The sequence below is a fragment of the Canis aureus genome, chromosome 16 (genome assembly GCF_053574225.1).
Source record: "Canis aureus isolate CA01 chromosome 16, VMU_Caureus_v.1.0, whole genome shotgun sequence".
NCBI lineage: Eukaryota > Metazoa > Chordata > Mammalia > Carnivora > Canidae > Canis > Canis aureus.
The window spans coordinates 15373849-15400815 of NC_135626.1; the positions used below are offsets into that span (position 1 = coordinate 15373849).

Below are 26967 nucleotides of genomic sequence, written 5' to 3' on the forward strand. Positions count from 1 at the left end.
TACTGGTCTGCTCCTACCTGGATCTGCCAGGACCAAGGGCAGGCTGAGGTTTCCTCACAGGGTCTTGTTGGTTGTTAGTGGGTGGGGAGCTTCTCCTGCTAGGGCCTCACTTGGGTAATATGACCTAATGGAAAGACGTGGCTCCCACTCTCACCCTGTACTTTTGCCTGTCCCCAGTATCCTGGGACATCTTCCTGCCCCCTCCAGACTGAGACCAGCCCCTACAGCCCCCACTCTGCCTTCACCACAGCTTTCCTTTTCATCTGGTGTCTGGTCTTCCCAGCACCCACCTACCCGCCCTTTTAGGGAGGTGCCGCATGGCAGCCCGCCCCCTTCACACTGGTTTCCTCAGGAAAGGCCTTGGAAGGAAGCAGGGAGGGGGGATGGGAGCCGTGGGGGCCAGACTAACAGGAGCCCTCTCGCTGGACTGGCCGCCATGGGACTGAGGCTGCTCCCACTGTTGCTGCTCTGGACACAGGGGACCCAAGGGTCCAAGCTGGACCCCAATGGACAACATGTCTGCATGGCCAGCAGGTGGGTCTTTGTGGGAATCTGATGTGAGGGTGGTGGGTGAACTGGTGTTGAGGCATTGCATGGAAGAAGGACATGAGGGAAGAGGTCATGGGGCTGAAGGGAAGGGGGCTTGGGGACAGCCTGGAGGGTGGTGGGTAGTCCAGGCAGAAAGTGGGAGGGCCCGGGAAGGAAAGGGAAGGGATTAGGGACACCAGGGCTGTGACTCTCGGCTAGACCTGCCTGATGGGGCTGAGGCAGCCTCCCACATCTCAGCCAGAGACAGTGATCTACCTACAGAGCCAGTCTGTCCCCCAGCTGACCCCTCTCTGTCCCACAGCCCCTCTGCTGAGCTCCAGTGCTGCCCAGGCTGGAGGCAGAAAGATCAAGAATGCACTATCCGTGAGTAGCCAGAACGGATACGGATCCCCACCCGAGAAGAAAAGAGGACATAGCCCAGTGACCCTTTCTTCCTCCCGTCCTGGGGCCTATTTCCCCTCCTGAGACCTAGAGCTAGAGTCCATCCTGACACACACACACCCCCAGCCCTGAGGGAATGGCTCTTGAGGGGGCAGAGGACTGGGAGCCAGTGAGAGGGGCAGAGTGTTCACCTGTTGGGCCATGCCACTGTCTTTTCCACCTGGGTGGGATGTTTTTCAGCCATATGTGAGGGGCCAGATGCCTGCCAGGAAGATGAAGTATGTGTGAAACCGGGCCTCTGTCGATGCAAACCTGGATTCTTCGGGGCCCAATGCAACTCCCGTGAGTCCTGAGTTTCACCTGGAGGATGATGTTGCTAGGCAGAACCTGGGAGCCAGGGAGGCAAAGCGGGTAGAAATGTGATCTCAGAACAGCAGGGCCAGAATCCCTCCAAGCTTCACTGAGGAAATTGAGGCCCAGAGTCCGGAAGTGAGGCATTGCCCGAAGATGGCCTGAGTCATCTGGTTTTTGCCCATATCCACAAAGCCCTCCCCAGGATTTCAGTTTTGTGACTTTCAGGTCATGTTCAACCTCTCAAAAAAGATACTGGTGATCCTTGTTTTTTTTTTTTTTTTTTTTAATTTTTTTATTTATTTATGATAGTCACAGAGAGAGAAAGAGAGAGAGGCAGAGACATAGGCAGAGGATGAAGCTGGCTCCATGCACCGGGAGCCCGATGTGGGATTCGATCCCGGGTCTCCAGGATCGCACCCTGGGCCGAAGGCAGGCTCCAAACCTCTGCGCCACCCAGGGATCCCTGGTGATCCTTGTTAATTGCAAAATGGACACATTCTCAGGCTCCGGCTCCCTCAGGTGCACTTTATACATGCCTGGAGGGTGGAAGGAGACCCCTCTCTGGTACAAAAAGGGGCATGGGAAAGGATTTGGTGGGCAGGGTGGTCAGAGAGCAGGAATCAGGGCTGAAAGGGGACACTAGGGGCCTATGTGGCTTCCCTTGTGAACCTCACGGTCAGCATCCAGGCCGGGGTGGACACTCAGGATGCTCAGTTCACCTCCAGTGGGGTGGGTTGGGGATGGGGGAGGGAGGATGGGCATGAAGGCGAGGAAGGGGCATGGATGAAACCCTACTTCTGTGTGACTCTGGGCAGAGCTTCTCCCACTCAGCCACTTGAAGAGTATGAAGTAGGAAGCTGGGCTACTGCAAAGGGTTTTTGTAGTTTGGAGTCTGAGGCAGGAAGTGGGCTGTGCCCCAGGAGGTTAGGTTGCCAGATGTTCAAGGGGCCGTCTGAGGCTCTTGGGGGTGGGCCTGGCGCCCCCCTTTCTTGTGAGCCCACCGACCTCCTTCCCCACCTCACCCCACCCCCGCAGGCTGCCCGGGCCAGTACTGGGGCCCCGACTGCCGTGAGATCTGTGCCTGCCACCCCCATGGCCAGTGCGAGCCGGCCACGGGCGTGTGTCACTGCCAAGCGGACCGCTGGGGCGGCCGTTGCGAGTTCGCGTGCACCTGCGGCCCCCACGGGCGCTGCGACCCCGCGACGGGCGCGTGCCGCTGCGAGCCCGGCTGGTGGTCGCCCACCTGCCGCCGTCCGTGCCAGTGCAACCCTGCGGCGGCGCGCTGCGATCAGACCGACGGCTCCTGCCGCTGCGAGCCGGGCTGGTGGGGCCGCCGCTGCAGCTTCCGCTGCGCCTGCCACGGCTCGCCGTGCGCGCAGGAGAGCGGCCGCTGCGCCTGCAGGCCCGGCTGGTGGGGCCCCGAGTGCCGGCTGCCGTGCGAGTGCGTGCGTGGCCGCTGCAGCGCCGCCTCCGGCCAGTGCGCCTGCCCGCCCGGCTTCCGCGGCGCCCGCTGCGAGCTGCCCTGCCGCGCCGGCAGCTACGGGCCTCACTGCCGCGACAGGTGAGCGGGGATGCGGGTGGGGGAGGGGAGGGGAGGCTATGGGGACGGGCGGCGGGGGCGGGGGCGCAGGGAGGGCGGGGCGCGGCGCTCTACGCAGGGACTGACGCGGACGGGACGAAAGCCGGGAAAGACCCGGGATGCTCTAGGGTCAGCCCCGCCCAGCCCTTCGTCCGGTCACTGTGATCAGACGGTAGTAGTGCCAGCAGCTGTACTTAGATAAAAGATGAACCCCGTGACAGACGATGGCAGGGTCCCTTTACAACTTAGTACCTTGCAGACTTTGGCCGCCCCACCCACAATAAAAAATCCGTTTTCGGGGCGTCCGCAGGCTCAGTAGGTAGAGCTTGCAGCTTCTGATCGCGAGGGTTGTGAGTTCCAGCCCTGCGTGGGGCGTTGGGCACGGCGTTTACTTAAAAACAACTGAAAACAACACAACATGGGACTCCCGGGTGGCTCAGTGGTTGAGCGTCTGCCTTTGGCTCAGGACATGATCCCAGATTCCTGGGATCGAGTCCCACGTCGGGCTTCTTGCATGCAGCCTCCTTCTCTTCCCTCTGCCTATGTCTCTGCCTCTCTTTCTGTGTCTCTCATGGATAAATAAATAAAATCTGAGAAAAAAAAAAAAAAGGAAAAGTTCCTAGCAGAGGAGATCCTAAGAGTTTTTGTCACAAAGAAAAAAAACCATTTTCCCCCTTTTTTGTACCTGTATGAGATGAGGGATGTTAACTAAAGTTACCGTGGTAATCATTTCACATTATATGTAAGTCAAGTCATTATGCTGTACACTTAAAGTTACACAGTGCACTATGGCAGTTACATCCCAAAAAAACCTGGAGAAAACTTTTCTTTTTAAAGATTTTATGTATTTATTGGGAGAGTGAACAAGGGCTGGACCCAAGGGGAGGAGCAGAGAGAGAAGGAAAACCAGACTCCCAGCTGAGCTGGGAGCCCAACAGGGGGCTTAATCCCAGGACCCTGGGTTCATGACCTGAGCTGAAGGCAGACGCTTAACCAACTAAGCCACCCAGGTGCCCTGAAAACATTTTTTAAACATAAGATAAACTTGAAATTATAGTGTTGGAAACAGACGTGTTTTAAATTTTTTTAAGATTTTATTTATTTATTCATGAGAATACACACAGAGAGAGAGAGGCAGAGACACAGGCAGAGGGAGAAGCAGGCTCCCCATGGGAGCCTGACGTGAGACTGGATCCTGGGTCTCCAAGATCACGCCCTGGGCTGAAGGTGGCGCTAAACCACTGAGGCACCTGAGCTGCCCGCATGTTTTAATTTTTAAGCATTTTCATGTTATGGGATAGGAGATACACTGAGTCCCAATCATGCTAGACCTCAGAGATAGCATGGATAGGAGGGTTGAGAGGAGAAAAAGGGTAAGAGGGAACACTGAAGAGAAGGTTGGCCAAGCTAACTTGGCTGTTCTGGGTGGATTGGGAGCTCTTGGTGACCCTGGAACCCTGGGAAGGCTGGGTCCTGGAATGGGAAGTTAGAAGGAGAGGGCTGGAATCCTACAGAAATTATCTGTCCAGGCTTATTGTTGTACAATACGGGGAAACTGAGGCTCAAACCTGCCTGAGTGCCTCAAACCTGGATGTTCTCCAATGTCCCTGGAGGCCTGGGTGGATACTTCTTCCATCCACTCTACAGTGCTTGCATGAACTCCTTCTCTCCCCAGCTGTGGCCACTGCAAGCAGAAGGAGCCATGCTCTGCAGACACAGGCAGCTGTGAGTCCTGCGAGCCAGGCTGGAATGGGACCCAGTGCCATCAGCCCTGCCCACCTGGCACCTTTGGCGAGAACTGCCGGCAGCAGTGCCCCCACTGCCAGCGTGGGGAGGCCTGTCAGCCAGACACTGGGCACTGCTGGCGTTGTGATCCTGGGTGGCTGGGGCCCAGGTGAGAGGGCTGGCTTTGTCAGGGTGGGGTGCACCTTCCTTCAGGATCCTCATTCCAGCTACACCTTCTGGAATAGCTGGCCCCTCCCCCAACACACACATTCACAGCCTTGGGGGCCTGGCTCCTGGTGAAGACTGAGGGGAGAGACATGGTGCTGATGAGGCTTCTTCCCCACTTGGGTGTCCTACTCTCTTCTCCCTCTAGGGATCTGTAGTCTGCCAATCTTAGTTTTGGCCCCGGTTTAAGGCCCTGTTTACACCTGAGCTTCACTGCTGAGGAGTAGACAGTTGGGGCCCTGAGTCCAGAAGCATGGAGGAAGTTGGGTAGGACCCTTCTGGGGGGGCTCTGCCCTGCCAGGCCTGGCCTGGCCTGCCGAAAACCGAGTCTCACCTCACCTCAGGTGTGAAGACCCCTGCCCGATTGGCACCTTTGGGGAGGGCTGTAGCTCTACCTGCCCCACCTGTGTTCAGGGGTCCTGTGATGCTGTGACTGGGGAGTGTGTCTGCAACACTGGCTACTGGGGACCCAGGTGAGGACTGGGGCCCTGACAGGGAGATGGGGCCTGGGTAAGGCCTCTGTCCAGTCTGTTTCCTGAATTTCTCTTCCTGGGCTTCTCCACCTCCCAGATACCCACCCAGCATACTCATAACTGTGAAGTTATTCCTCCTATTGTGAGGTCTGCACCTTCCAAAGTAGGGTCAGAGTGATGCTTAATCTAAAAGGCCTGGCTTCCTAACTAGGTGGGGGAAGTTATTTAGGGGAAGGACTCCAGCTCCATTGTTGTTTCTCTGAGGTCTTTAGGTGGTCAAACATAATCAAGGTCAATGTCTCCAACGTCAGGTTTCCTATCTCTAGGACAGAATGGAAGAGACCTCATTTTATGGAGGAGAGGACTGAAGCCCAGAGTATGGGGCAAAGCTGGTCTCAGACCTCCAGACCTGGAAGACTTTTCTCTGGATGCCATAGGCATCTTGCTTATTTCACGTTAATGCTAGATATGCTTGGGATAAGGATCATGAGAGGTGGATCTTGCCCGAAGAGTATACTCTGGGGGACTGGGGGCCAAGGGGCAGCTTGTGGGTGGGCTCTCCGGATGATGGGCTTAGGGGCTAGGGGATTCTCCCTAACACTGCCAGGGATACTAAGAATGTGGCTCAGTGGTCAGAGGAGTCTGGTTGAGCATCATCCAGGGGAGTCTGTATGGCAGGGGGTGGGGATCAGGGCCCAGAAATTTACCTTCTCCTGGCCCCTGCCCACCTCTATCTCCTCTCACTGAGCCTTCAGCCTGTATCTCTTGTCACCACATAGCTGCAACACTTCATGCCCATCTGGCTTCTATGGCAACAACTGTTCTATTCCTTGTGAATGCCCAGAGGGACCCTGCAATTCTGTCTCTGGGACCTGCCAGCTGGGTAAGGTGGAAAGGAGGGTGCAGGGTGTAGTAACCAGGGCCCTTTATATGGCTTCAGGGATATATCATTTGCCAGGGAGGCTGGGTTCACTTTGGAGACATTCCCTATGCCTGAAATATGTATGGGTGCTTTGGGGAACCCCTGAAGGTATGACAGCCCCTGCCTCCTGAGAAATCAGGCTAGATCCAGGAAATGAGCAAATAACTGTCATGCCTGATAGAGGGGATGTGTATTAGGAGCGACAATAGGGAGCAAGGGCTTGTGGAACAGGCCAGGGACCATCAGCAGGGAGGGTACCTTGGGGAGAGGGCCTCTGGGCTGAGTCCAGCCTACATCTCTCAGAAAAAGGGGAGGGCCCTACAGGGAAGGGCCTGGGGAAGATTCTGGGGAGGAGGTAACTTAGAGCTGGAGATGAGACCTGTTGTATGGAAGACAGAAGGCCCTGAATATTTGTCCATCCCCCACTCTCCCTAGGGCCTCATGGTCAGGATGCCACCCTCATCGCAGGCATCCTTGTGCCTCTGCTGCTGCTCCTCCTGGGCATCATCTTCTGTGCCTGCTGCTGCTGGGCTGCCCGGTTGGACCCCAAGGACAGGTGAACTCTGGCTTGTCCCTTCCCCACCCCCAGCTCAGGCCACAGGATGGGGGCAGGCTGGCATCCAGGTTCCTTTTAGGGGTGGGGAAGGGCTGGTCTCATCATACACTTAAGTCAGAGGTAATGAGGTAGTTGGCAGTGGCCGTGACCTGGAGACACCAAGTCAGCTGCCTGCCTTCCTTGGAAGCCTTCCATAGGCGAGTTTCCACCTTGCATGAGCGTGAGCAGTGGGCACTGGGTGCCAAGCTGGTGAAACTCAAACCTGTAGCACATGGCTGAGGGTATATTAACAGGGGCCAGAGGAGGAAGGTGTGGGAGGGAGGCAGAAGTAGCAGGGCAGCTCTGGGCAGAGAGGGGAAGAGACCAGGCCTCCAACCCCCCATCTCCCGAAAGGAGGGTGATGTAAAAGTCTGAGCAGTGGTTTAGCAGAGATGGTGGCTTTCTGAGAAAAGGAGATAATAGGAAGGATTAGAGCGGCCTGTGGGGGTGTGGGGGCCTGCTGCAGGAGAATATTGCTTCCAAGGAGCTTTGTTCCTTTACAAAATCTCTTCACATTTCTTGGTTCCTTGGAGATCTGCAGCAGCTAGGAGGTTTGGTTCCAAGCAGGAGTATGGGGACAGGAGGATTAGCATTTTCAATTCACAGAGGAGGATGTGGAGGCCTGAGGTGACCCCGCCTGACCCTGGCACATCACAGAGCCCATGCTGTTTTTTTGGATTCTCTCTGTGGTGCTCTCTTATTAGTTCATGCACTAATCCTTGAGCATCCTCCTCTGTGCTATGGGATATTCACAGATGACAGACCTACTAGCCCCTCCCTGGGGCACGGAGCCTGGGGGTGGGGGTAAGGACAGGCTTCTTGGAGGTGGTGGCCCTTCCAGAAATGTAGCTGCACTGGGACTCAGTGGTGGGTAATAACACAAAGCTGCATCTTGGGGAACCCCATCAGGTGCCTGGCATTCCAAAGAAAGGTCTGATAGATAGGAGGTGTCCCCACTTGACAAATGAGGAAACTGAGGCCCAGAGAGGTGAAGCCTGGACCAGACTGGCTACCCAGGTCTATTTGAATTTTTTTTTTTAAGATTTTATTTATTTATTCATGAGAGACACACACAGAGAAAGGCAGAGACACAGGCAGAGGGAGAAGCAGTCTCCATGCAAGGAGCCCGATGCGGGACTTGATCCTGGGTCTCTAGGATCATGCCCTGAGCCAAAGGCAGGCACTACACCGCTGAGCCACCCAGGGATCCCCTCTATTTGAATTTTGAATTCAATTCAGTGCCCTCTGTGCCAGGCCTAAATCTCACACTCAGTAGTTTGGATTTTACTCTGTAGTCAAAGGGAAGCACAGAAGTAGGCAGTCACTCTGTCACACTGCCTCTCTCACATTAACCCCAGGACCGGGAGGGTCCTGGTCCTGCTAGTGGTCACCTGCACTGACTACCCCATGTGCCCTCAGGCCAGCAAGTGACAGAGCTGCTATGTCCAGGATGAAGCTGCAGGTCTGGGGAGCACTGAGCAGCCTTGGCTCGGCGTTGCCCTGTGGTTCCTTTGGCAGCCACAAGCTTCCCTGGGTGACAGGTCAGTGTGGACGCTGCAGGTCCGGGGCTGGGACGGGGCAGGGTCTTCCACGGAGCCCCATGTCTGACCTGGAGCCCTCTGCAGTCTCACACCACGACCCGGAGATCCCCTTCAACCACAGCTTCATTGAGCCGCCCTCTGCAGGCTGGGCCTCAGACGACTCCTTCTCTTCTGATCCTGAGTCTGGAGAGGACGAGAGCCCTGCCTACTGCATGCCACCCCAAGAAGGTAGCCCTCCAGTAGCCCGCTCGTCCCGAGCAGCCCTGCCCACTACCATTTCTGTATTCATTCAGCAAATGTGTATCAAGTGCACATTCTAGTGCAGGTTAAATTCCCAGCTGTGGGATATGAGAAGGAACAAGACAGACTTCTGTCCTCGCCAAGCTTGGTGTCTGGTGGGTGGTCATCAGGCATGTGTAGGATGGAGTGATATAGGGTTTGATGGGGAACATACAAATCAGGGCTCATCATTCAGCCATGTCAGGGGTGGTTAGGGTCAGGGAAGATGTCTCAATGCTCGTGATTTTGGAGTTGAGTCTAGCAGAATCAGTAGGAGTTAGTTAACCAAGTGACAGTTAAGGAGGGGTGGGAATGGTGGTGTTCCAGGAAGAAGAAACAATGCACGCAGAAGCCCAAAGGTGAGAGGGACAAGACTGTGTGGCACTGAAAGAGTTTTCAGCTTGATTACAGTGTGGTATTAGTTCAAAGTGGGAAGGAGTGGTGAGAAAAGTGTGTACAAGGAGTCGTGTCTATGCGAATAGGCCCTTTCCCTGCCTCTGTACCCTCACCTTCTTCCTTGCCCTATGGATGAGGCTTCCCAGAAGATGCTAAACTGAGTAAACAGGATGAATCGGGGTGGCCAGCCCAGCTCTGGCCAAGTCCTTCTGTCTCCTCTGCCAGGGATGGTCACTGTGGCCCACGGAGAGTTTCCAGAGGCCAGCCTGCCTGAAGGTCCCGTCCCTCCTCCTGAGGACGCCTCCACACCATTTCCCATCCCGCGGACTTCCAGCCTAGCACGGGCCAAGCGGCCATCAGTCTCCTTTGCCGAAGGCACGAAGTTTGCACCACAGAGTCGCCGAAGCTCAGGGGAGATCTCCAGTCCTCTCCGAAAGCCCAAGCGGCTCCCCCGGGGGGCCCAGCTGGGTCCTGAAAGCCAGGAGGCTGAGGAGTCCATGGGCTCAGAGAAAGCAGAAATGGATGAGACCCTTCCTGGTGCTGCCAGCCCCAGGGATTCAGCCACTGGCCGCCGCCGCCTCCCCACGCTTGGTGGCTGGACAGTGGCTGAGCGAGTGGAAGCCATTGAGGGCAGTGTCCTGGAGGGCTCAGGCTCCGTGACCACGATCTATATGTTGGCAGGGACACCCCAGTTATCTGAGGGACCTGTCCGGTCTGTTCTCCGACGTTTTGGTAGCTTCCAGAAAGGCCAGGCAGAGCCCAAGGTCAAGAGTGCCATTCCTAAGCCTCCACGCCGGGCCCTTAGTCGAAATAAGGGCAGCCCCGGGCTGGCCTCTGGCTCTGCCATTCAGAGTCCCAGCTTAGCCCCGAATGATGAGCTCACTAGGCCCTTGGAGTCTGCTGGAACTGGGCCAGAGGAAGTGGCCAGGGGGCTAGGGGATGGCAGCAAGAGCTCAGGGAGGGCCCAGGAGCTGGCCCCTGAGGGTGGCTCCCAAGAGCAGGATCCCCAGAAGCTGGCGGATGAGGAAGGGCAGGAGGAACCCCAGTATGAGAATGTTGCACCCATCTCTGGGCCACCAGCACCCTGAGAACCTAAATTTGGGGAGTGGGAAGTATATGGATGGAGGGTAGGCATCTGAACTGCCCCTGGATCAGATCGTGTTTTGCTGGAAAAATATCTCAGGGCCAGGAAAGACATACTGGAGCCTCTGCCCTTTGATAGGGAACTGTCAGAGTGGAGGCCAGTTGGCTCTGGGCCCTGGCAGTGCTCTGGGAGAGGTCTGGGAGGCCTGGGCAGAGACCCCACAGGGCAGGGTCAGGAAGGGGAAAAAGGTGACTGCAGGGACTTTTTCTCTGTTGTTCTGGACTCTTTGGGCTCAAAGCCTATTCTTTTCTTCATTGGCAAAACATTTTTCTGAAATGGGAAACAACCTAAATGTTTGATGATAAAAGATCGGTTAAAGAAAGATTGCTTATGATAGGTTCCTAAACAGCCACGAAAAATCATATTGTGTAAGAGTGTTTAATACGGGAAATATGGGAGACTGTTAAAAAAAAAATATGGGAGACTGTTTATGCTATCATGGGAAGTGTAAAAAATAAGATTTCTTTTTATAAATTTCATTTCTTTTTGTTTCAGGCTCCATGTTTAGAATCTTATTTTGTGTGTATTTTGTAATTTACGGACTTTTTTTTTTTTTTTTTTAAGATGTATGTGCATAAAAAAGATTTGAGGGAGGGACGCCTGGGTGGCTCAGCAGTTTAGCACCTGCCTTTGGCCCAGGGCGTGATCCTGGAGTCCTGGGGTCGAGTCCCATGTCGGGCTCCCTGCATGGAGCCTACTTCTCCCTCTGCCTGTGTCTCTGTGCCTCTGTGTGTGTGTCTCATGAAAAAATAAGTAAAATATTAAAAAAAAAAAAAAAGATTTGAGGGAAAGGCATCAAATGGTATTTTTTCTTCTGGGAGATGAGATTGTGGCTGATATTTTCTTCTTAAACTTTTGTATTGTTTTAAAATTTTCTTTAGTGAGGTCAGCATTCTTTTTACTTTTCTCACTAGATTTAATAAAACAAATTTAAAAAACAATGTTCTTTGCTAATAATAAGAAAGTACTAACATTATAGACATGTATAAAGTAAAAAAGAGATTTCCTCTTTCCCCAGGGGAGCCTGAGGGACAGGGGAGGGACCATTGTCACTGAATGCCTTTTGGTCTTGCTCTGAATTATTTTCTCACATGTTGAATTACCTAGTCAGGACAGAAACAGCAGCTTCCTCTTCTATCCCAGTGCTCAGAGTCTTGTGAACACTTTATATCCTTCCTTTCAGATGTTTTTCTGGGCACATGAAAACAAAAGATCATATCATTGTACAACTTGCTTTTTTACTTAATATATCCTGGATGTCTTTTGATGTTCAGTAAATATAAAACTACCTCTTTTTATAAAAAATGGCTGCATGGAATGTCATCATGTAGAAATAACACAGGTTATTTAAACCTATCCCTTACCCATGGAGATTTGGGTTGTTCCTAATCATTTTGATACAATAAATGATGCAGTGTACAATTCTGTCCATATTTCTTTTTGCACTTGTGCAAGTTTTTCTGTAGAAGAGATTCCTAGAAGTGGAATTGCTGGGTAATAGGATAAAACATTAAATATTTGGGTACTTTGGGCAGCCCAGGTGGCTAAGCTGTTTAGCAGTTTAGCGCTGCCTTCAGCCCAGGGTGTGATCCTGGAGACCCCGGTCCCACGTTGGGCTCCCTGCATGGAGCCTGCTTCTCCCTCTGCCTGTGTCTATCATGAATGGATAAATAAAATCTTAAAAAAAAAAAAAAGATTTGGGTACTTCAAATTGCCCTTCAAAAAAGTTACATGGTTTGGTATTCTCACAAATGAGGGCAAGATAGATTTCCCCACACCCAGTCTTATAGGATGAAATGGTATTTCATTATTTTAGTACAAGAAAAATAATCAGTATGCTAAAGTTTCTTAAAAAGTTAAAATCTGGGGATCCCTGGGTGGCGCAGCGGTTTGGCGCCTGCCTTTGGCCCAGGGCGCGATCCTGCAGAACCGAGATCGAGTCCCATGTCGGGCTCCCGGTGCATGGAGCCTGCTTCTCCCTCTGCCTGTGTCTCCGCCTCTCTCTCTGTGACTATCATAAATAAATAAAAATTAAAAAAAAAAAAAAGTTAAAATCTTTGTGCCGATAAAATGCTTTTTTGCTTTTAACCATCAAAAATTATACCATTAGGGATCCCTGGGTGGCGCAGCGGTTTGGCGCCTGCCTTTGGTCCAGGGCGCGATCCTGGAGACCCGGGATCGAATCCCACGTCGGGCTCCCAGTGCATGGAGCCTGCTTCTCCCTCGGCCTATGTCTCTGCCTCTCTTTCTCTCTCTGTGACTATCATAAATAAATAAAACTTAAAAAAAATTATACCATTAAAATGGGAATTTCTATAATGATTCTAAGGTTGAGCTTCTTTTTATATCTTTAATAATTATTTGTGTTTTTTTTTCCTATGAGTTATCTGGTTATATTCTTTCCCCAATTTCCAATTGAGGTGTTCATATTTTCCTCATTGATTTATAAGTGCCTATGTATATCAAGGATATTAATTCTTTCCCTATTTGTGACTGGTCGTCTAATGCTGTTTGCTTTCTTTCTCTATATAAATTAAAATTTTTGATTTAGACAATATTTTTCTTTTTGACTTTTGAGTTTGTTTGTTTGTTTGTTTGTTTTAAAGACTATGTATTTGGATCCCTGGGTGGCTCAGTGGTTTAGTGCCTGCCTTCAGCCCAGGGCGTGATCCTGGAGTCCCAGGATCAAGTCCCAGGATCGAGTCCCACGTCGGGCTCCTTGCATGGAGCCTGCTTCTTCTACCTGTGTCTCTGCCTCTCTGTGTGTGTGTGTCTCTCATGAATAAATAAACAAAATCTTAAAAAAAAAAAAAAGACTTTGAAAGAGAGAGCTCAAGGTTGGGGGGGGGGGACAGAGGGAAATGGAGAAGCGGACTCCCCGCTGAGCAGGGAGCCTGATAAGGGGCTCAATTCTAGGACCTTGAGATCATGACCTTAGCCAAAGGCAGATGCTTAACAACTGAGCCCCCCAGGCACCTCTTGACTTCTGAGTTTCATGTCCTGCTTAGTAGAAAGGTCTTCTCTACCCTAAAACTAATGAAATAATCATCTGCATTTTCTTCTGCTCATTTAGTGTTTTTTTTTTCTTTTGATTTGCCAGCAGTGCTGGTGCCCTTACCAAAAAGACTGAAAAAAAAGAACCAAACCCAGAATTTCACTCAAATAGCCATGTATTCAAATCTCGGTTTTGATATACTTGTTTTGTCACTTTGAAATGGTATGGAAAACCTCAGTTTTTTCATCTGGGGACTTTGGAATGGGGATCCTGGCCATCTTCCAGTTATTGTGGGGATTAAAGGACACAAACTATGTAAAGCACCTAGCAAATTTTTAGTTCTCAATAAAGGGTAATTGCCATCATCCTTCCAACTTTGAATCCTTTGTCCCTAGAAGCTGACACCTCCCACCCTTTTTCATTTGTTCATGTGTTCACTCAACAAGCTCCATATTATGCATCTGCTTTGTGCTTCTGTGTTAAGGGCTGGTAAACTGTTGAGTAAGACATACTTCTTGCCCCCAAATATTTGTTCATAGTCAGTGGCAAAAGGGAGAGACAAATAAATGAATAGTTATAAAACAGTGCAATCATTGGACTAAGGTAGTGGAGAATATTTTGGGGAGTAGTTAGGGAAGGCTTCCTGAAGGAAGTGCTGTCCCAAGAAGGGTCTATGTTTGAGGGCCAGAGGTAAGAGAACAGCATGTGCAGGAACCAAAGGTAATTCCATGTGACTGGAGCACCTGGCAGGTCAACCACCCTCTAGGCAGAGGAAAAGACTGGTGGGGAGGAGCCTGTGCCGGTTAGAGTTAGGACAGAGAACTTGAACTTTATCCTATAGGACAAACGGTAGAGAGATTCTGAAGAATTTAGCAGAGGTCAGATTTACTAAGGTCAGATTTATCTTTCCCACAGCTCACTGGGATGGGGTTGGGTAAAGAAATGTATTTGAGGGGCGGAGACTGGAGGTTAGATGAACAGTGATTGCAGTCCTAGGGACATAGATGGACAAATTAGATAAATATTTAGGAGATATGGCTGTATTGGTGGGTTGTGGGTGGGGTGAGGGAGAGGGAGAATAAGAACAGGTATCCAATAAATATTTGTTGAAAAGATGGTTCATGGTATCTAACTTTGGTAGGTAGTAGTGCTATTATCTGAGAAAGAATGAGAGGGACAGTTTTGGGGATAGAAAGTGAAAAAAAATTTTTTAAAGATTTGAGAGAGAGCCGGCGCATGCCCACGTGCATGGGGGAGGAGGGGAAGAGGGACAGAATCTCAAGCCATTCCTCATTGAGCAGGGAGCCCCAGGCCGGCTGGATCCCAGCACCCATGAGATCACCACTGGAACCTACACCAAGAGTTGGAGGCTTAACCAACTGAGCCACCCAAGGGTCTGGAAAGTGAATCATTTTATTTATTAAAATATTTATTTAGGGATCCCTGGGTGGCGCAGCGGTTTGGCGCCTGCCTTTGGCCCAGGGCGCGATCCTGGAGACCCCGGATCGAATCCCACATCGGGCTCCCGGTGCGTGGAGCCTGCTTCTCCCTCTGCCTGTGTCTCTGCCTCTCTCTCTCTCTCTCTGTGACTATCATAAATAAATAAAAATTTTAAAAAAATATTTATTTATTCATGAGAGACACAGAGAGAGGCAGTGACATAGGCAGAGGGAGAAGCAGGCTCCTTGCAGGGAGCCTAATGCAGGACTCCATTCCAGATCCCTGGATCACAACCTGAGCCGAGGCAGGCGCCTAACCACTGAGCCACGAAGGCGTCCCAAAAGTGAATTATTTTAGAACTATATTTGAAACAGTTCAGAGATGTGTGTGGAACAGCTGCCTGGAGGCGTCCCTCAGGCAAGAGGCTGTAAGGAGGAAGGGCAATACTGGTTTTAGCGAGTGGCAGGCAGTCTCAAGTGAGTAGGTGAGGTTCCGCGGGGTGGGTAACCGGATGGGTAACCACTAGGATTGCCCCGGGGCCCACGGCGCCCACAGCGCCCACAGCGCGGGGCGGGGTGTGAGCAAGATGGCTCTCCGTGGGTTCCCGACGGCAGGGGGCGCACTCGGATTCGGGGACGTGAAACCAGAGACTGCTGAGGCCCCTAAAGCGTGCCAGGGAGACCTAGCTGACTCGCGGGGTAGACCCAGGGTCCTCTGAGATCGGGCTAGCGACTCCGGTCAGGGACATGCCGCCGGGCTGCCCATGCCCAGTGTCCGGTGCTCGGGCTCCATCCCCTGCCCTAGCGGTCCTCCAGACTGCAAGTCCCGAGCCCTCCCGACTCCACGCGCCTCCCGGAGGCGCTGCCCGCTGCGTCACCGAGCAGAGAGGGCCCCTGAAGTTGACGTCCAGGAATGGGACGGGAGGGGGAGTGGAGGTGGTGCAGGACAATGGAGATGGGTCGGTCAACTTTGCGTGGGGATCCCCCAGGGGACCAAAGGCAGCGGGAACCGGGGAGGGGGGCAGCCTGGACAGGAGAGGACCGTCCTAGGGTGCAGACAGGTTCCGAACTCCCACCTAGGGATCCCCGACATCTTCCAGGGGCCAGGCAAACGGCCCCCCGAGAGAGGTCTGTGAATCCGGAGAGCAGGCAAGAGGCACACCACGCCGAGACAGGGGTCCGGGGATCCGGGATGTGCAGACAGCGCCTGGATGGAGGACACTTGGGGGCAGGCGAGCGAGGAATCAGAACACAAAGCCCGAGGCCGCCGGGGATGGCAGCGTTGTGCGGCGGAGGCGGCGGGAGCGGAACGACCCACTCAGAGCACAGAGCTGAGGACCACAGAAGCAGGACGGCGCAGAACCGAGTGCAAGAGCCCAGCTGGCTGTGCGAGGGAGACCGGCATGCAGTCCGGGGGTACCGGAACGTCGGCGGGGGAACCGAACCCAAGTAGGGTTCGGAGTGAGGCTTCGGAGTGAGGCTCTGGAGAGGCGTTCGGGCACTGCCCCCGGGGATTCCCAGACCGGCTGTGACTCCAGATTAAGGCGGTAGAAGAGAAGCCCCAGCCGCCGCTACCCCCGACCCCCCCAGCTCTCTTGTTTGTCTCCAAGTCCGGCCGGAACCGGCTTCTGCTCGCCGCGGGGCGGGCGGGTGGCTGCTGATTGGTGCATGCCTGTTTCCAGCCTCTGCTCGGCCAATCAGCGTGCGGCAGTGTTTTTATCTTGGGGTCGGAATAAAAGCGCTGGAATAAAAGGAGGCAGAAAAGGCGCCGGCCGGGCCCGATACGCGCAGGTAGGAGAGGAGTGGGCTGGGGGTCGGGGAGCAGGGTCCTGTGCAGAGGTGCCGGGGGGCAGAAGGCGCACGAATCGGGGCGTAGGGAGAGGCCGTGTGCCTATGAGAGGAAAGAGACCAATGAAGAGACGGCGGGGAAGAGACGACGAATAGAGAAGGCAGCTGGGAGGTGGCGGGACTGGAGTCCGCCTCCTTGGGAACCGACTGAATGCCGAGGAAACAGCCCAGGCCGGGGGTCGCGCAGGTGGCTCGCGCTGCCGGTTTGAACCGGCTTCGCCTCTCCCATGCGGGGTTCGCGTGGCCGCAGCGCCTAGCGACCTAGACAGCGGCCAATGGCGCTGCAGGTTCCAGCCGTCAGCCAATGAGCGGGCCGGGGGCGGGCCGATCCGGGCTCGGTGCGCGGATCTTGTGGTTGAAGAAATCGGCTACCGGGAAGGGTCTCGAGTGCGGGCGGGCACCCGTCGGGGTCCCAGGGAGTGGCAACCGTCGGGTAGGGCCCTGCCCAGGTATCCGGACCTCCCCACCCGCTGTCACACCTGCGGACAGCCAGGACTAATTCCACAGCCCTGAGCGTGCGGTGGTCCCTCCTGTTCCCGTGCCTCAGGTTACCTCGGGACGAGCCGAGGGAGAGGGGTCTCTGCCGGCGGGGGCCGCTGTCCCGCGGCTGACGGCAGACGCACGAGCCGGCCGCGGGCAGGGTGCGCAGGACCCTGGCCGGGCTGGGGCTTCCTTGGCCGCGCGCACCTACGGCCTGGGCCGCGGAGGGGTGACGAGCCCCGCGCGCTGCGGCGGGGGCCCGGCTTGGCCGCACGGGCTGGGCCAGGCCGGGCGCTGACGCCGAGGTCTGTGTGCAGGGTACTGCCGAGCGGAACCGGAGCCAGGCCGCCGCGCCACGCCGCGCCACGCCGCGCCATGGCGCCCACCCTGGCCACTGCCCATCGGCGCCGCTGGTGGATGGCCTGCACAGCCGTGCTGGAAAATCTCCTCTTCTCGGCAGTCCTCTTGGGCTGGGGCTCGCTGCTCATCATGCTCAAGTCGGAGGGCTTTTACTCGTACCTGTGTACGGAGTCAGGTGAGACGGGGGCTCGGGATGGTTCCGGGGACGGGAGCTTTGGGAGAGGGCAAAACGGCAGAGAAAACCCGGCAGCTGTACCACCTCGCTGCGCAGCACTTGCCGTTGAGCAGAAACCCCATCTGATTGATTCTCAGCCAGTTCTTTTGAGTACGTGTCATTGGCCCTGTTTTGTGGATGAGGAAACTGAGGCTCAGACAGATCTTCTGGCTTGCCCGAGGCCACACAGCTGAGGACTCCCGGTAGAGCCAGAACCACCAAAGTCCAGGGTGTTCTTCCCACCGCCTAGGAACGTTGCTGAACTCCTCTCCTACCAGTGCGTAGCACATCACTTCCTTCGCGCTGAATATGTTGCTCTCTGACTGTGAGAAAGAGGAACTCCTGACTCAGTAGCTGGGGTGCAGCAAGAGAGAGGAAGTAGCTTGGTTTCCACCCCATAGAAGATTCATTTAGAATCTAGATGGTTTTTTAGTCTGGCCATCATGGAGTCTCATAAGGGCATGTCAACTACTATTTCTTGTCAATCTTTGCCGCTTTATGATTTTCCAAAGGAAATGTCCTCCCAATGGCCTTCTGTCTGCCTGCCGTCATTGGGAGAGGCGAGAGGGTATTTAGGGAAATAACACTAGTTCTGTCCTCTCCCTTTGCCACACCATTGGTGTTGCTGAATGCAGGCTGAGGCTTCTTGTCTGTAAGATACCTAACCCTGCATCCCTGCCTTCACACCCCCTTGACCCCATTCCAGGATCTTCATTGCTGAAGGTCAGTAGATTAAACCAAACAGTAGGATCCAAGTGGCTCCCCACCTCTATTGTCTTACCCCTGTCCTAGGTAACCTTGATTAGAAGTGTTTCCCTCTACCCTCTGCTGTCCCCAGCAGTGGCTACCTAGCAGTTGAACTCGGTAATGTCTCTTCCCAGTGCCTTTGCCATCCAGCCGCCGTGAGTCCCCTTAGAGGGAGATAGCTCAAGTTTGACCCTCTGAATCAACACCACTGGCATGCCTTTTCTTCCTTGCGTTCTAAATTGGGGGGGAAGGGGACGCCTGGGTGGCTCAGTGGTTGAGCACCTGCCTTTAGCCCAGGGCGTGATTCTGGAGTCCTGGGATTGAGTCCCACATCAGACTCCCTGTATGGAACCTGCTTCTCTCTCTGCCTGTGTCTCTGCCCCTCTCTCTCTCTCTCTCTCTCTCTCTCTCTCTCATGAATAAATAAATAAAAATCTTAAAAAAAAATAAGTGGGGGGAAACAAAAGCTTTAGACCAGCTCCTGCTGCCTGTAACCCCATGTAGAATTGTCCTTGTTTCTCCCTTTCCTGATAGTCCCAGGAGATTCCTGAGTGTTTCAGTCACTAGGGAAGCTTTGCTGAACAGGTTAAGGGCAGGAGAAATGGAGGGGATGCAGAGGCCACCTGGGAGAGGGCAGGGAGTGTATCATTTATAACCTTTAGCCTTTAGCTACTCAGAAATATTTCCTAATAGCCTAAAGGGTTCTTGGCAGGCCTTTCTGCACATCAGCAAGAAGTCTTGGGAGATGAGAGAGTCACTCAGACCTTGTTCCTTGAACGAGATTTCTGCTTTGCCTAAGAGATGTTAGCAGATTAATGACTCTGTAGAAGGAGCAGTTTGGGGTGTTTGGCTCCTCCTCTCTCCTTTCTTCTCCCTTTTAGATCCTGACCCTTCCTGCCTCCTTCTTTGATGGATTCTTTTAGGCTGCACCCAGGGTTTTAAAAATCATCGTCCCCAGATGAAGCTTTTATTTTTATTTTTATTCATTCATTTATTTATTTATTCATTTATTTATTTATTTATTTTTAAAGATTTTATTTATTCATAAGAGACAGAGACAGAGAGGCAGAGACACAGGCAGAGGGAGGAGCAGGCCCCCCGCAAGGAGCCCGACGTGGGACTCGATCCCAAATCATAGGATCAGGACCTGAGCCGAAGGCAGACGTGCTCAACCGCTGAGCCACCCAGGCGTCCCACCAGATGAAGCTTTTAGCATCTTGTCCAGACTGAGGGACTGTTGTGGTTGATTTGAGAGGGAGGCAGGGGGACCTACTGTGGAAGGTCAGATTCTTGGGTTTTTCTGAGATTGTCCACTGATTTAAGTTATTTTATGGCATTGGCAGCACTGGGGCTGGTCACTTCATTCCTGCCTCAACCTTGGCTTCTTCCTCCGTTTAAGTGGGAGGAGTCACAGAGATTGTGCCGACACAGTGCTGAGCTGGTGTTGAAGCCCATGAGAGGCTTGACCCGTCCCTTCTATAAACCAAAGTGAAGGTGAAGGGTCAGGTTGTAGGTTGAACATCAACTTCTTATCCGTGCCTTTGCTCCTGCCTGTGATTTTGTTTTTTCTGACTACCTGGCAAACCTGCTGACCCAGCATTCTTACCGGACAGCTCTGCCGATTCCACATAGCTTATCTCTCTGGCTTCCTTGCTCCTTGCTTCTTGGAGTCCAAGTAGCCTGCTGCCTCTTGGAGGCACGAGTCTCCTCTATGCCTTGCCTACTGGGAGTGCCTGGAGGATTTAGGGTCAAGGTTTCTGCTTAGGCCTAATATTTTCAAACTTGGTGGATGGGTGAATTGCAGAGAAGCAGTTGGGCCGTTTGTGGAATTTATTGGATTAAACTTGACGAGCTGACTAGCTGGCTGGTCTGTAGCTGGTTGAGATGCAAATTCATCAGCTTTTTGTTGCTTGTAGGACCTTTGCTTTGGTTCGTTCTCTAAAGAAAATTGGCATGAACCTGTTGAAAGGTTCTCAGAGCTCCTCGGGACTCCAGCCAGAATTTGGCCATGGGCACAGTGTTGGGTTCCAGCATGGTGAGGTGGGAGAAGGAAAGAGCCTGTTTCTCTGTTGCCTCTCAGCTCTTTTTGCCTTGCCCACCGGATGAGATTGATAAGGAGTGGTGCGGGGCATTTGGGCCTTGCCTCCCCAGCCCCCCTGGTGTAGGTAGGAGGCTGACTGGCTTCCCAGCCCAGGAAGAATGGGGCTTTCCCAGAACTGTGTCCTTTTGGCCTCCGGATGACTGCCGTACCTACCCGCTCTTGACCTCTTTGTTCATTTTCTTGGTCATCTGACAGCCCGCTTGGACAGGGTCAGGTCAGGGGGCTGTTAATCTTCTCATGTTCAGTAAATGTTTATTGAAGTGTTGTGCTAGGGGTGTGGAGCAATCTTGGCCCTCAGGGAGTTTGTAGTCTGCCAGCATCAAACACACAGATCGTGTACATTCAATTGGTCTGGACTCCAGCAGAGAGCAGGGTGCCAGGAAGGAGAACAACAGTGGGGATCTGGTTCAATGTAGATAGAAGGGCAGAAGTGTGGAGGGCAAAGAGGGGTGAGTCAGGAGAGGAGGGGGCAAGAAGAGGTGGGAAGTGGCCAGGGCCCACAGGGCCTAGGAGGCCACTTGGGGAAGTTGGATTTTATTCTCAAGGCAGGAAGAAGTGACAGAGGTAGAGGAAGGTGACAATCAGTTCACCTACTAAACTCTTAGGAAGGGATGTCTGGGTGGCTCAGCAGTTTAGCACCTGCCTTCGGCCCAGGGTGTGATCCTGGAGTCCCAGGATCGAGTCCCACATCTGGCTCCCTGCGTGGAGCCTGCTTCTCCCTCTGCCTCTGTCTCTCTTTTTTTTTTAAGATTTTATTTATTTATTCATGAAAGACACAGAGAGAGAGAGAGAGGCAGAGACACAGGCAGAGGGAGAAAGAAGCAGGCTCCGCGCAGGGAGCCTGATGTGGGACTCCATCCTGGGACTCCAGGATCGCACCCTGGGCTGAAGGCAGGTGCTCAGCTGCTGAGCTACCCAGGGATCCCCCCTCTGCCTGTGTCTCTGCCTCTCTCTCTCTCTCTCTCTCTCTGTCTCTCTGTCTCTCATGAATAAATAAATAAATAAAATCTTTAAAATAAATAAATAAACAGACAAACTCTTAGGAATTGTTGAGGTCTTGCTGCATACTGGGCGTGGGGTGAGGGTGGGAGTTGTGGTCTCCACCTGAGGAAGTCACAGTCTGCTCATCCGTGGTCACCAAGGCAGACCTGAGTTCTGTGCTCTTGACTGCTGCAGTCTCTCTGCCTGTGGTGGCAGGGGAGTTGTACCCCTCATGAAACAAAGCAGGAAGCTGGTCCCTTGGGCCCAGAGAGGGCAGAGGGGGCTGCCATAGGGCCGGGAGGCAGAGCCACGCCTGGTCTCCAGCAGGTGGGCCGAGGCTGCAGATGTTGACAGGAGATAGTCCCGGCTGCTTGGAGGCTATCTTTTAGTGGTCTTCTCACCCAAAGGCTGCTGGCTTTTGATGGCTTTTGAAAACCCACCCTTTTACTTGTATGGTTGTGAATGTGACTGTTTCCACTCCCTCTACTCTCCCTCTCCCCCCAGTTTATTTTGGATTAAAGAAAAAAAAAAAATTCCCTAGCAACGAGTAAGAAGGTCTGGTGCCCACGGCCTCACAATGTGTCACAGAGAGGAGCTGGCGCCCTCAGCACTTCCTACCAGCCCTACCTTTCTTCTTCCCATTTCATGACCCTATTTCCCTCCCCAACGTCCGCTGGCCCCACCTGCCTTCGTGGTGTTGCATTAAGGTTCTGTCCGGCTTGGGTTGACTTTCAAGGAGGATGTTGAGGGCAGTCTCATTCCCACTGGATGTCATTAAGGGCTGCCTAGCACAACCCCTGACTCTGTGACAGCCTCGCGCTGTTTCCATTCCCTCAGCACGTTCTCTTGAAAGCCTCTAACTAGGTAGTTCAGCATCTGCACAGCCTACAGGTTAAAAGCAGCCTGGATTCAAGTCTAGCTTCTCCATAATGTACTGTCTGTGAGATGTTGGGCAAACAGCTTGGCTGCTCCAAAGCTCCTGGTGTCCTGGTGTGGAGTGTGTGTGTTGGTGGTGAGAAAGCACTAAGTGACATGGATCGAATACCACGGAGTACAGTGGCCGGCACACACAGGCACTCTGCAGCCACAGCTGGGGGCTAGGCCCTGGCCTACCCAGGAGGCCCTCCAACTGACTGTGTCCTGCCTTTTGTTTGCTGTGTCTGAGGCTGACCTCTCACCTACATCCCCCTGTTGGACTGAGATGCTGCTTCCTGTTGCCGGATAGACTAAGGATTTGGGAAAGAGACAGGAGATCCTGGGGCAGGGACCATCATCAGCAGGGAGGTCTGGGGGCCTGCATCCTAGGTGGGTTGGGGAGGGACTCAGTAAGCAGTCGGGCAGAGAAGAGGGCTGCTCAGGAATTTGGAGGAGCCTCCAGGCCGGTGCCCCTTGCTCCCTTAAGCATCATGTGGCCAGCTGTTGGGCTCCCTTTCCCTTTGTTTTTCTGGGGTAGAGGGAGCCCCCTCTTTGGCGCAGAGATGTTAGGGGAGACTGAGCAGGGTCATAGCACCCCCTTTTGTCCCCTACTTTCACTGCACAGATTACATGTGAGTCTTCTGTGAGGAGGGCTGAACAGCACCAGCATTGTTCTTTCTTCCTGGCCCTGGCCCCAGCAGCCTCACAACGACTCAGCACACTCTGGCGGTACCAATTCCTTGCCTGTCCTCTTGGTTCACCTTCCCCAGCTGGGCCGGGCCACGCCACACTGGCCGCCCACTGAGGAGGCATCTGTTTGATAAACAGGTGCAGGTGAAATACACAACAGGCTGCACCTGGATGAGGCCTGCGCTCTGGGCTGGGAGCAGAGGGATACCCCGGGGCTTGACACTTCCTGGTGCTTATCTGTTTGTGTCTCTCCTGGCCCGCAGTGGCCCAGGTGGGAGCAGAGGGAGAGGAATAGCCTGGGTACGGCTGTATTTGGGCATCTGCTGGGTCTGGGATTATTCATGTGAGCTGTTTACTGCCAACACAGCTGGGATCACTGAAGATTTGGTCCCCTCCATGGGCAAGGGATATTCTTGCATTGCTTCACTGGAAGACGAGAAAGGCCACTGAGACCCCTACCCCAGACTTATCTGTTGCTGGACATCACTGCCTAGAGGCAGGAGGGCAGAGGGCTAAGGCAGGCCTGTTTTTGGCAGGGATTGGCAGGGATTGTTTTTAAAGGAGAGAAAGCTGGTGGCCCAGAGGATAGGAGTCTCTGCTTCTGTGTTTAGTGGCTCTTTGGAATGAAGGACGGGAGACAGATAACCCTTCCTTCCCTCCACTCCCGCCTCTCTCCTCATGAGCTCCCCTGTCTACTTACGTCTAAACAATTCAGGATCTTTCCATTGCCACCCCCAGTTACAGCAAATCAGAGAGACTGCCTTGAGTGCATTGCCTCGGGATCTGTCTTCTCCCTTGTGGTGAGTACAGTTTTGGATTTAGAGGTCCAGCTCTGGGGAGACTGGGAGCGGGTACCCTCTAGCCTCTATTCAGTGACAATGCTGTCAGCTGTTCAAGTTCTTTTGTGTTCTTTAATGCAATCGTGGGCTCCAGGCCCTGTGTGGCCACAGTCTGGGTTCACAGGCCAGTGATCCCAGACCCTGAGGTGTCTTCTTCCCCTGTCCACACTGTGATACCTGGGTAGTTTTGCTTGTGTCTGCACACAAACCTGGAGATGGCCGTGGCCATGTGGAGACCTGTCCCCTAGTTCCTGTTGTGGCAGGTCATGCGGGCCAGAGAGGCAGCTCCACCTTTGCAGAAGCTACCCACAGTGAATAAGCAGCTCAGGCCCACCAGCTGAGGCAGTGTGTGTGGTGGTTCTTACCTGGATGCTAATGGACTCAGATGATCCTATTTGTCATGTGTTTTGGCTGTCAGGGTAGCGGGGCCTCTTTTAGGAAACAAAGTGGCAGGGTTTGGGGGTGGGAGAGAATCTGGCTTGTGAGGTTTTGTTTCTGTGACTTCAGGAGGTTGACATTGTGCCTTTTATCTGCTTAAATCCCCTCTATCTTCACCTTGGCGCCATACATCCTACTTCCTTTCTTTTCTCTGTGTCTTCTTGGCCATCATGCTCTGACTCCATTGTCTTCCTTCATTCAGTAAACATCTACTGTACACCAGGACCTAGTGAGTACACCTGGGGCTCATGCAGGCCCCCAGCCCAATGGGAGTCTGGATGCAAAGTCATGCTACACTAGCACATAGTTGTAGAACCCTGTACCCAGTTCCTATCCAACTCTGCTGCCAGCCAGTTGCACCATCCTAAGCTTCCCATAATTTAGTAATAGTGATAGTAACAAAAAAAAAAAAATAGTGATAGTAACTTCTAGTTGTTGTTTATTGAGCACTTTTTATGTCTGCATGTGCTTTAACATGTTGTCTGGATTTTCTCCTTTATCTTCCACCAGACTCTAGTAGGTAGATACTACTACTGTATTTTGCCATTTTACAGATGAGGAAACTTAGATAGAGATTTAAGTCATTTCTCCAGAGTTATATGAGGAGAAAGTAGAGGAACCAAAATTGGAACCCAGGGGCCAGGTTCTAGCACCTCACCCTCAATCCATGTGCCCCCAGCAGGGCTGGTTGGTGAGAGGTTGGCATATAGCATGATTCACCCTAAGTGCATCCTTTTCCATGACCTTGGGGCAGCCCTGAGAAGCCTGGGCAGGCCTTTGCAGACTTCAGCTTTACAGCCTTGGCGCCAGAGGGCCGCAATCAGGAGGCAGGCAGTTATCAGGAAAGAGGTGTTTCCTTGACTCTCCCAGTGTGACCTCGCATCTAATCAGAGGCTGCTTCTCTTGTAGGATTAGTCAGCATCTCTAACTAGCAGTGCAGGAGAGGAGAGGCTTCCTCTGCCAAACTTCCGGCCTTGTGCTCCACCCTCCCGCCTTCAGCTGCTTTTTTTGTTGTCTTGGTGCTGGTGGACTTTGGAGGGGTGATTAGAGCTGAGATTGCAGGCAGCACAGGTGTGGCCAGATGGGACAGCAGCACTTGACCCCAGCCAGAAAAATACAAATCATGGACCTCAACAAGTGAAAGCAAATGACTTGAGACTATTTTTTTTTTTTTTTTAGATTTTATTTATTTATTCATAGACACACACAGAGAGAGATAGAGGGGCAGAGGCACAGGCAGAGGGAGAAGCAAGCTCCATGCAGGGAGCCTGACGTGGGATTCAATCCAGGGTCCACAGGATCAAACCCTGGGCTGCAGGCAGCGCTAAACTGCTGCGCCCCCGGGGCTGCCCGACTTGAGACTATTTTTAAAAAACTTCTCCAAGGGGTTCCATGGCACATTATCTGTGGTGGTTGATGCTGTGAAAATAAGCAGGGCGAAGGTGGCAGATTCCCATACTTAGCAGTACAGGAGGCCTGCTCACGATTCCCCTTCATGGACCGAGGAGAACCAGGGCATTGCTGGGACACCAGCAGCTTGTCCTTCCCAGGTGGTCTAGGATTGAGCACTGATAGACTGGCTACAGTCTGTTTCCATGCCAGAGCTGCTGAGAAGTTTTTGGCCAGCCTGGGGCCTGAGGCCTACTCAGATGTGTTACTCTAGAATGGGAATCCCAACCTGGGGCTCATGCCTGCTTCAAGGGACACGTGAAACCCCTGAAACTGTGGGCAAGCCTTTGTGTGCGTCTTCTGAGGAGGAGCATAGCTTCCTTTACTGGATTTTCCAGAGGGTTTGCGAACTCCCAACCAAAGACAAGAGCCTCTACGTTATTGCTCCAAGGGGCTTGAGCCAGATGGACAGCCAAGCCTGCTTGGGGTAGCCACAACCAGCCCTGACATTTCCAGTGGGGTCTGAATATACATCTGCTCCTCTGATCTTTGGAAATCCCTGCCTCAACCCTGTGACCAAGTTTCCCTCCCTCTCTACACCCAGAGATGGTCAGCAACGGCACAGTTGGGGGCACAGCCGAGCCGGAGCACGAGGAGATGAGCTTGATGAATGGCTGGCTCAGCTGCAAGGCCCAGGATGAGATGCTAAACTTGGCCTTCACCGTAGGCTCCTTCCTGCTTAGTGCCATCACCCTGCCTCTAGGCATCGTCATGGACAAATACGGCCCAAGGAAACTCAGGCTGCTGGGCAGGTCAGTGCAGGGGTCGGGAGTGGGCAGATGGCTCCTGGGCTGAGATCCTTACTGTAGGGAAGCCTGGTACCCGCTAGCAGGTGCACTGTGGAGCTCTCTATATGCCCACCTGGAATGGGGTTCCCATCCATTCTGCCCCCAAGCCAGTAGTTACTGTGATCCTTGCAGTGTGCCAGTACTGCATAAAAAAGGTTCAGGGCCCCAAGCCTGCCTGGGAAGACTTGCAGTTGCTTGTCATTAAGAATACTGGTCTCCACAGTCTCTTTGACCTTATGCCTCCATCAGGAAAAAAAGTTTGAATACAAGCACAGAATTGTCAATTACATATGTGTGTGCCAGTCTTAATGCTCTATGTGCTTTATAATGCATGAACAAAAAATGTCAATTAAAGATTAAAAATTATAAAATAGAAGTCCTACTATTTCTGCTACTCCTAGCACTCCAATGGATCATCTTGTGCATTTCTGAAGTATGTGTCCCTGGTCTATCAGGCTCTAGGCTGCCAGACTCAGAGTCAGTCCAGCAAGTGGCTGTTCCTTTCAGGCCACAGTCTTCC

General features: G+C 53.0%; 2 protein-coding genes and 1 long non-coding RNA gene across 9 annotated transcripts in view; 2 read left to right on the forward strand and 1 right to left on the reverse strand.

Moving 5' to 3' along the window:
• The first annotated feature begins 118 nt into the window (after nt 1-118).
• SCARF1 (scavenger receptor class F member 1) lies at nt 119-11585 on the forward strand. Of its 3 annotated transcripts, none has more exons than XM_077851775.1 (11): nt 119-534; nt 851-912; nt 1171-1272; nt 2320-2845; nt 4539-4757; nt 5158-5286; nt 6066-6169; nt 6644-6764; nt 8223-8344; nt 8429-8572; nt 9245-11585. In XM_077851775.1, the coding sequence occupies exons 1-11, from the start codon at nt 128-130 to the stop codon at nt 10105-10107; spliced, it is 2799 nt and encodes a 932-aa protein (XP_077707901.1). In that variant the 5' UTR covers nt 119-127; the 3' UTR covers nt 10108-11585. The 3 variants fall into 3 exon arrangements, with proteins under 3 accessions (XP_077707901.1, XP_077707902.1, XP_077707903.1); XM_077851776.1 differs by having other exon boundaries at nt 8489-8572; XM_077851777.1 differs by having other exon boundaries at nt 8466-8572; nt 9245-9508.
• Nucleotides 1178-2423, reverse strand: LOC144285946 (uncharacterized). Its single transcript, XR_013354081.1, has 2 exons — nt 2080-2423; nt 1178-1820 (listed from the first exon to the last, which is right to left on the reverse strand). It is a non-coding gene; the product is annotated as an uncharacterized LOC144285946 (long non-coding RNA).
• Nucleotides 11586-16239: 4654 nt separating the features above from the next.
• SLC43A2 (solute carrier family 43 member 2) overlaps nt 16240-26967 on the forward strand; it is a 45574-nt gene continuing 34846 nt past the window's right edge. Inside the window, exons 1-3 of one of the 5 annotated variants that reach the window (XM_077851778.1) lie at nt 16253-16388; nt 17243-17460; nt 26204-26411. In XM_077851778.1, the coding sequence (XP_077707904.1) occupies nt 17301-17460; nt 26204-26411 (368 nt within the window). In that variant the 5' untranslated portion in view covers nt 16253-16388; nt 17243-17300. Of the gene's footprint in view, nt 16389-16581; nt 16633-16734; nt 16895-17242; nt 17461-26203; nt 26412-26967 lie in introns of those variants that run through there. The other 4 variants (XM_077851782.1, XM_077851780.1, XM_077851781.1 and 1 more) reach the window with 4 other exon arrangements.

Coding starts and splice junctions, on each gene's coding strand:
- SCARF1 (XM_077851775.1), top strand. CDS start 128: ATGGAAAGACGTGGCTCCCACTCTCACCCTGTACTTTTGCCTGTCCCC. Junction 4,758..5,157: donor CCTGGGTGGCTGGGGCCCAG/GTGAGAGGGCTG, acceptor ACCTCACCTCAG/GTGTGAAGACCCCTGCCCGA. Junction 8,345..8,428: donor CAAGCTTCCCTGGGTGACAG/GTCAGTGTGGAC, acceptor AGCCCTCTGCAG/TCTCACACCACGACCCGGAG.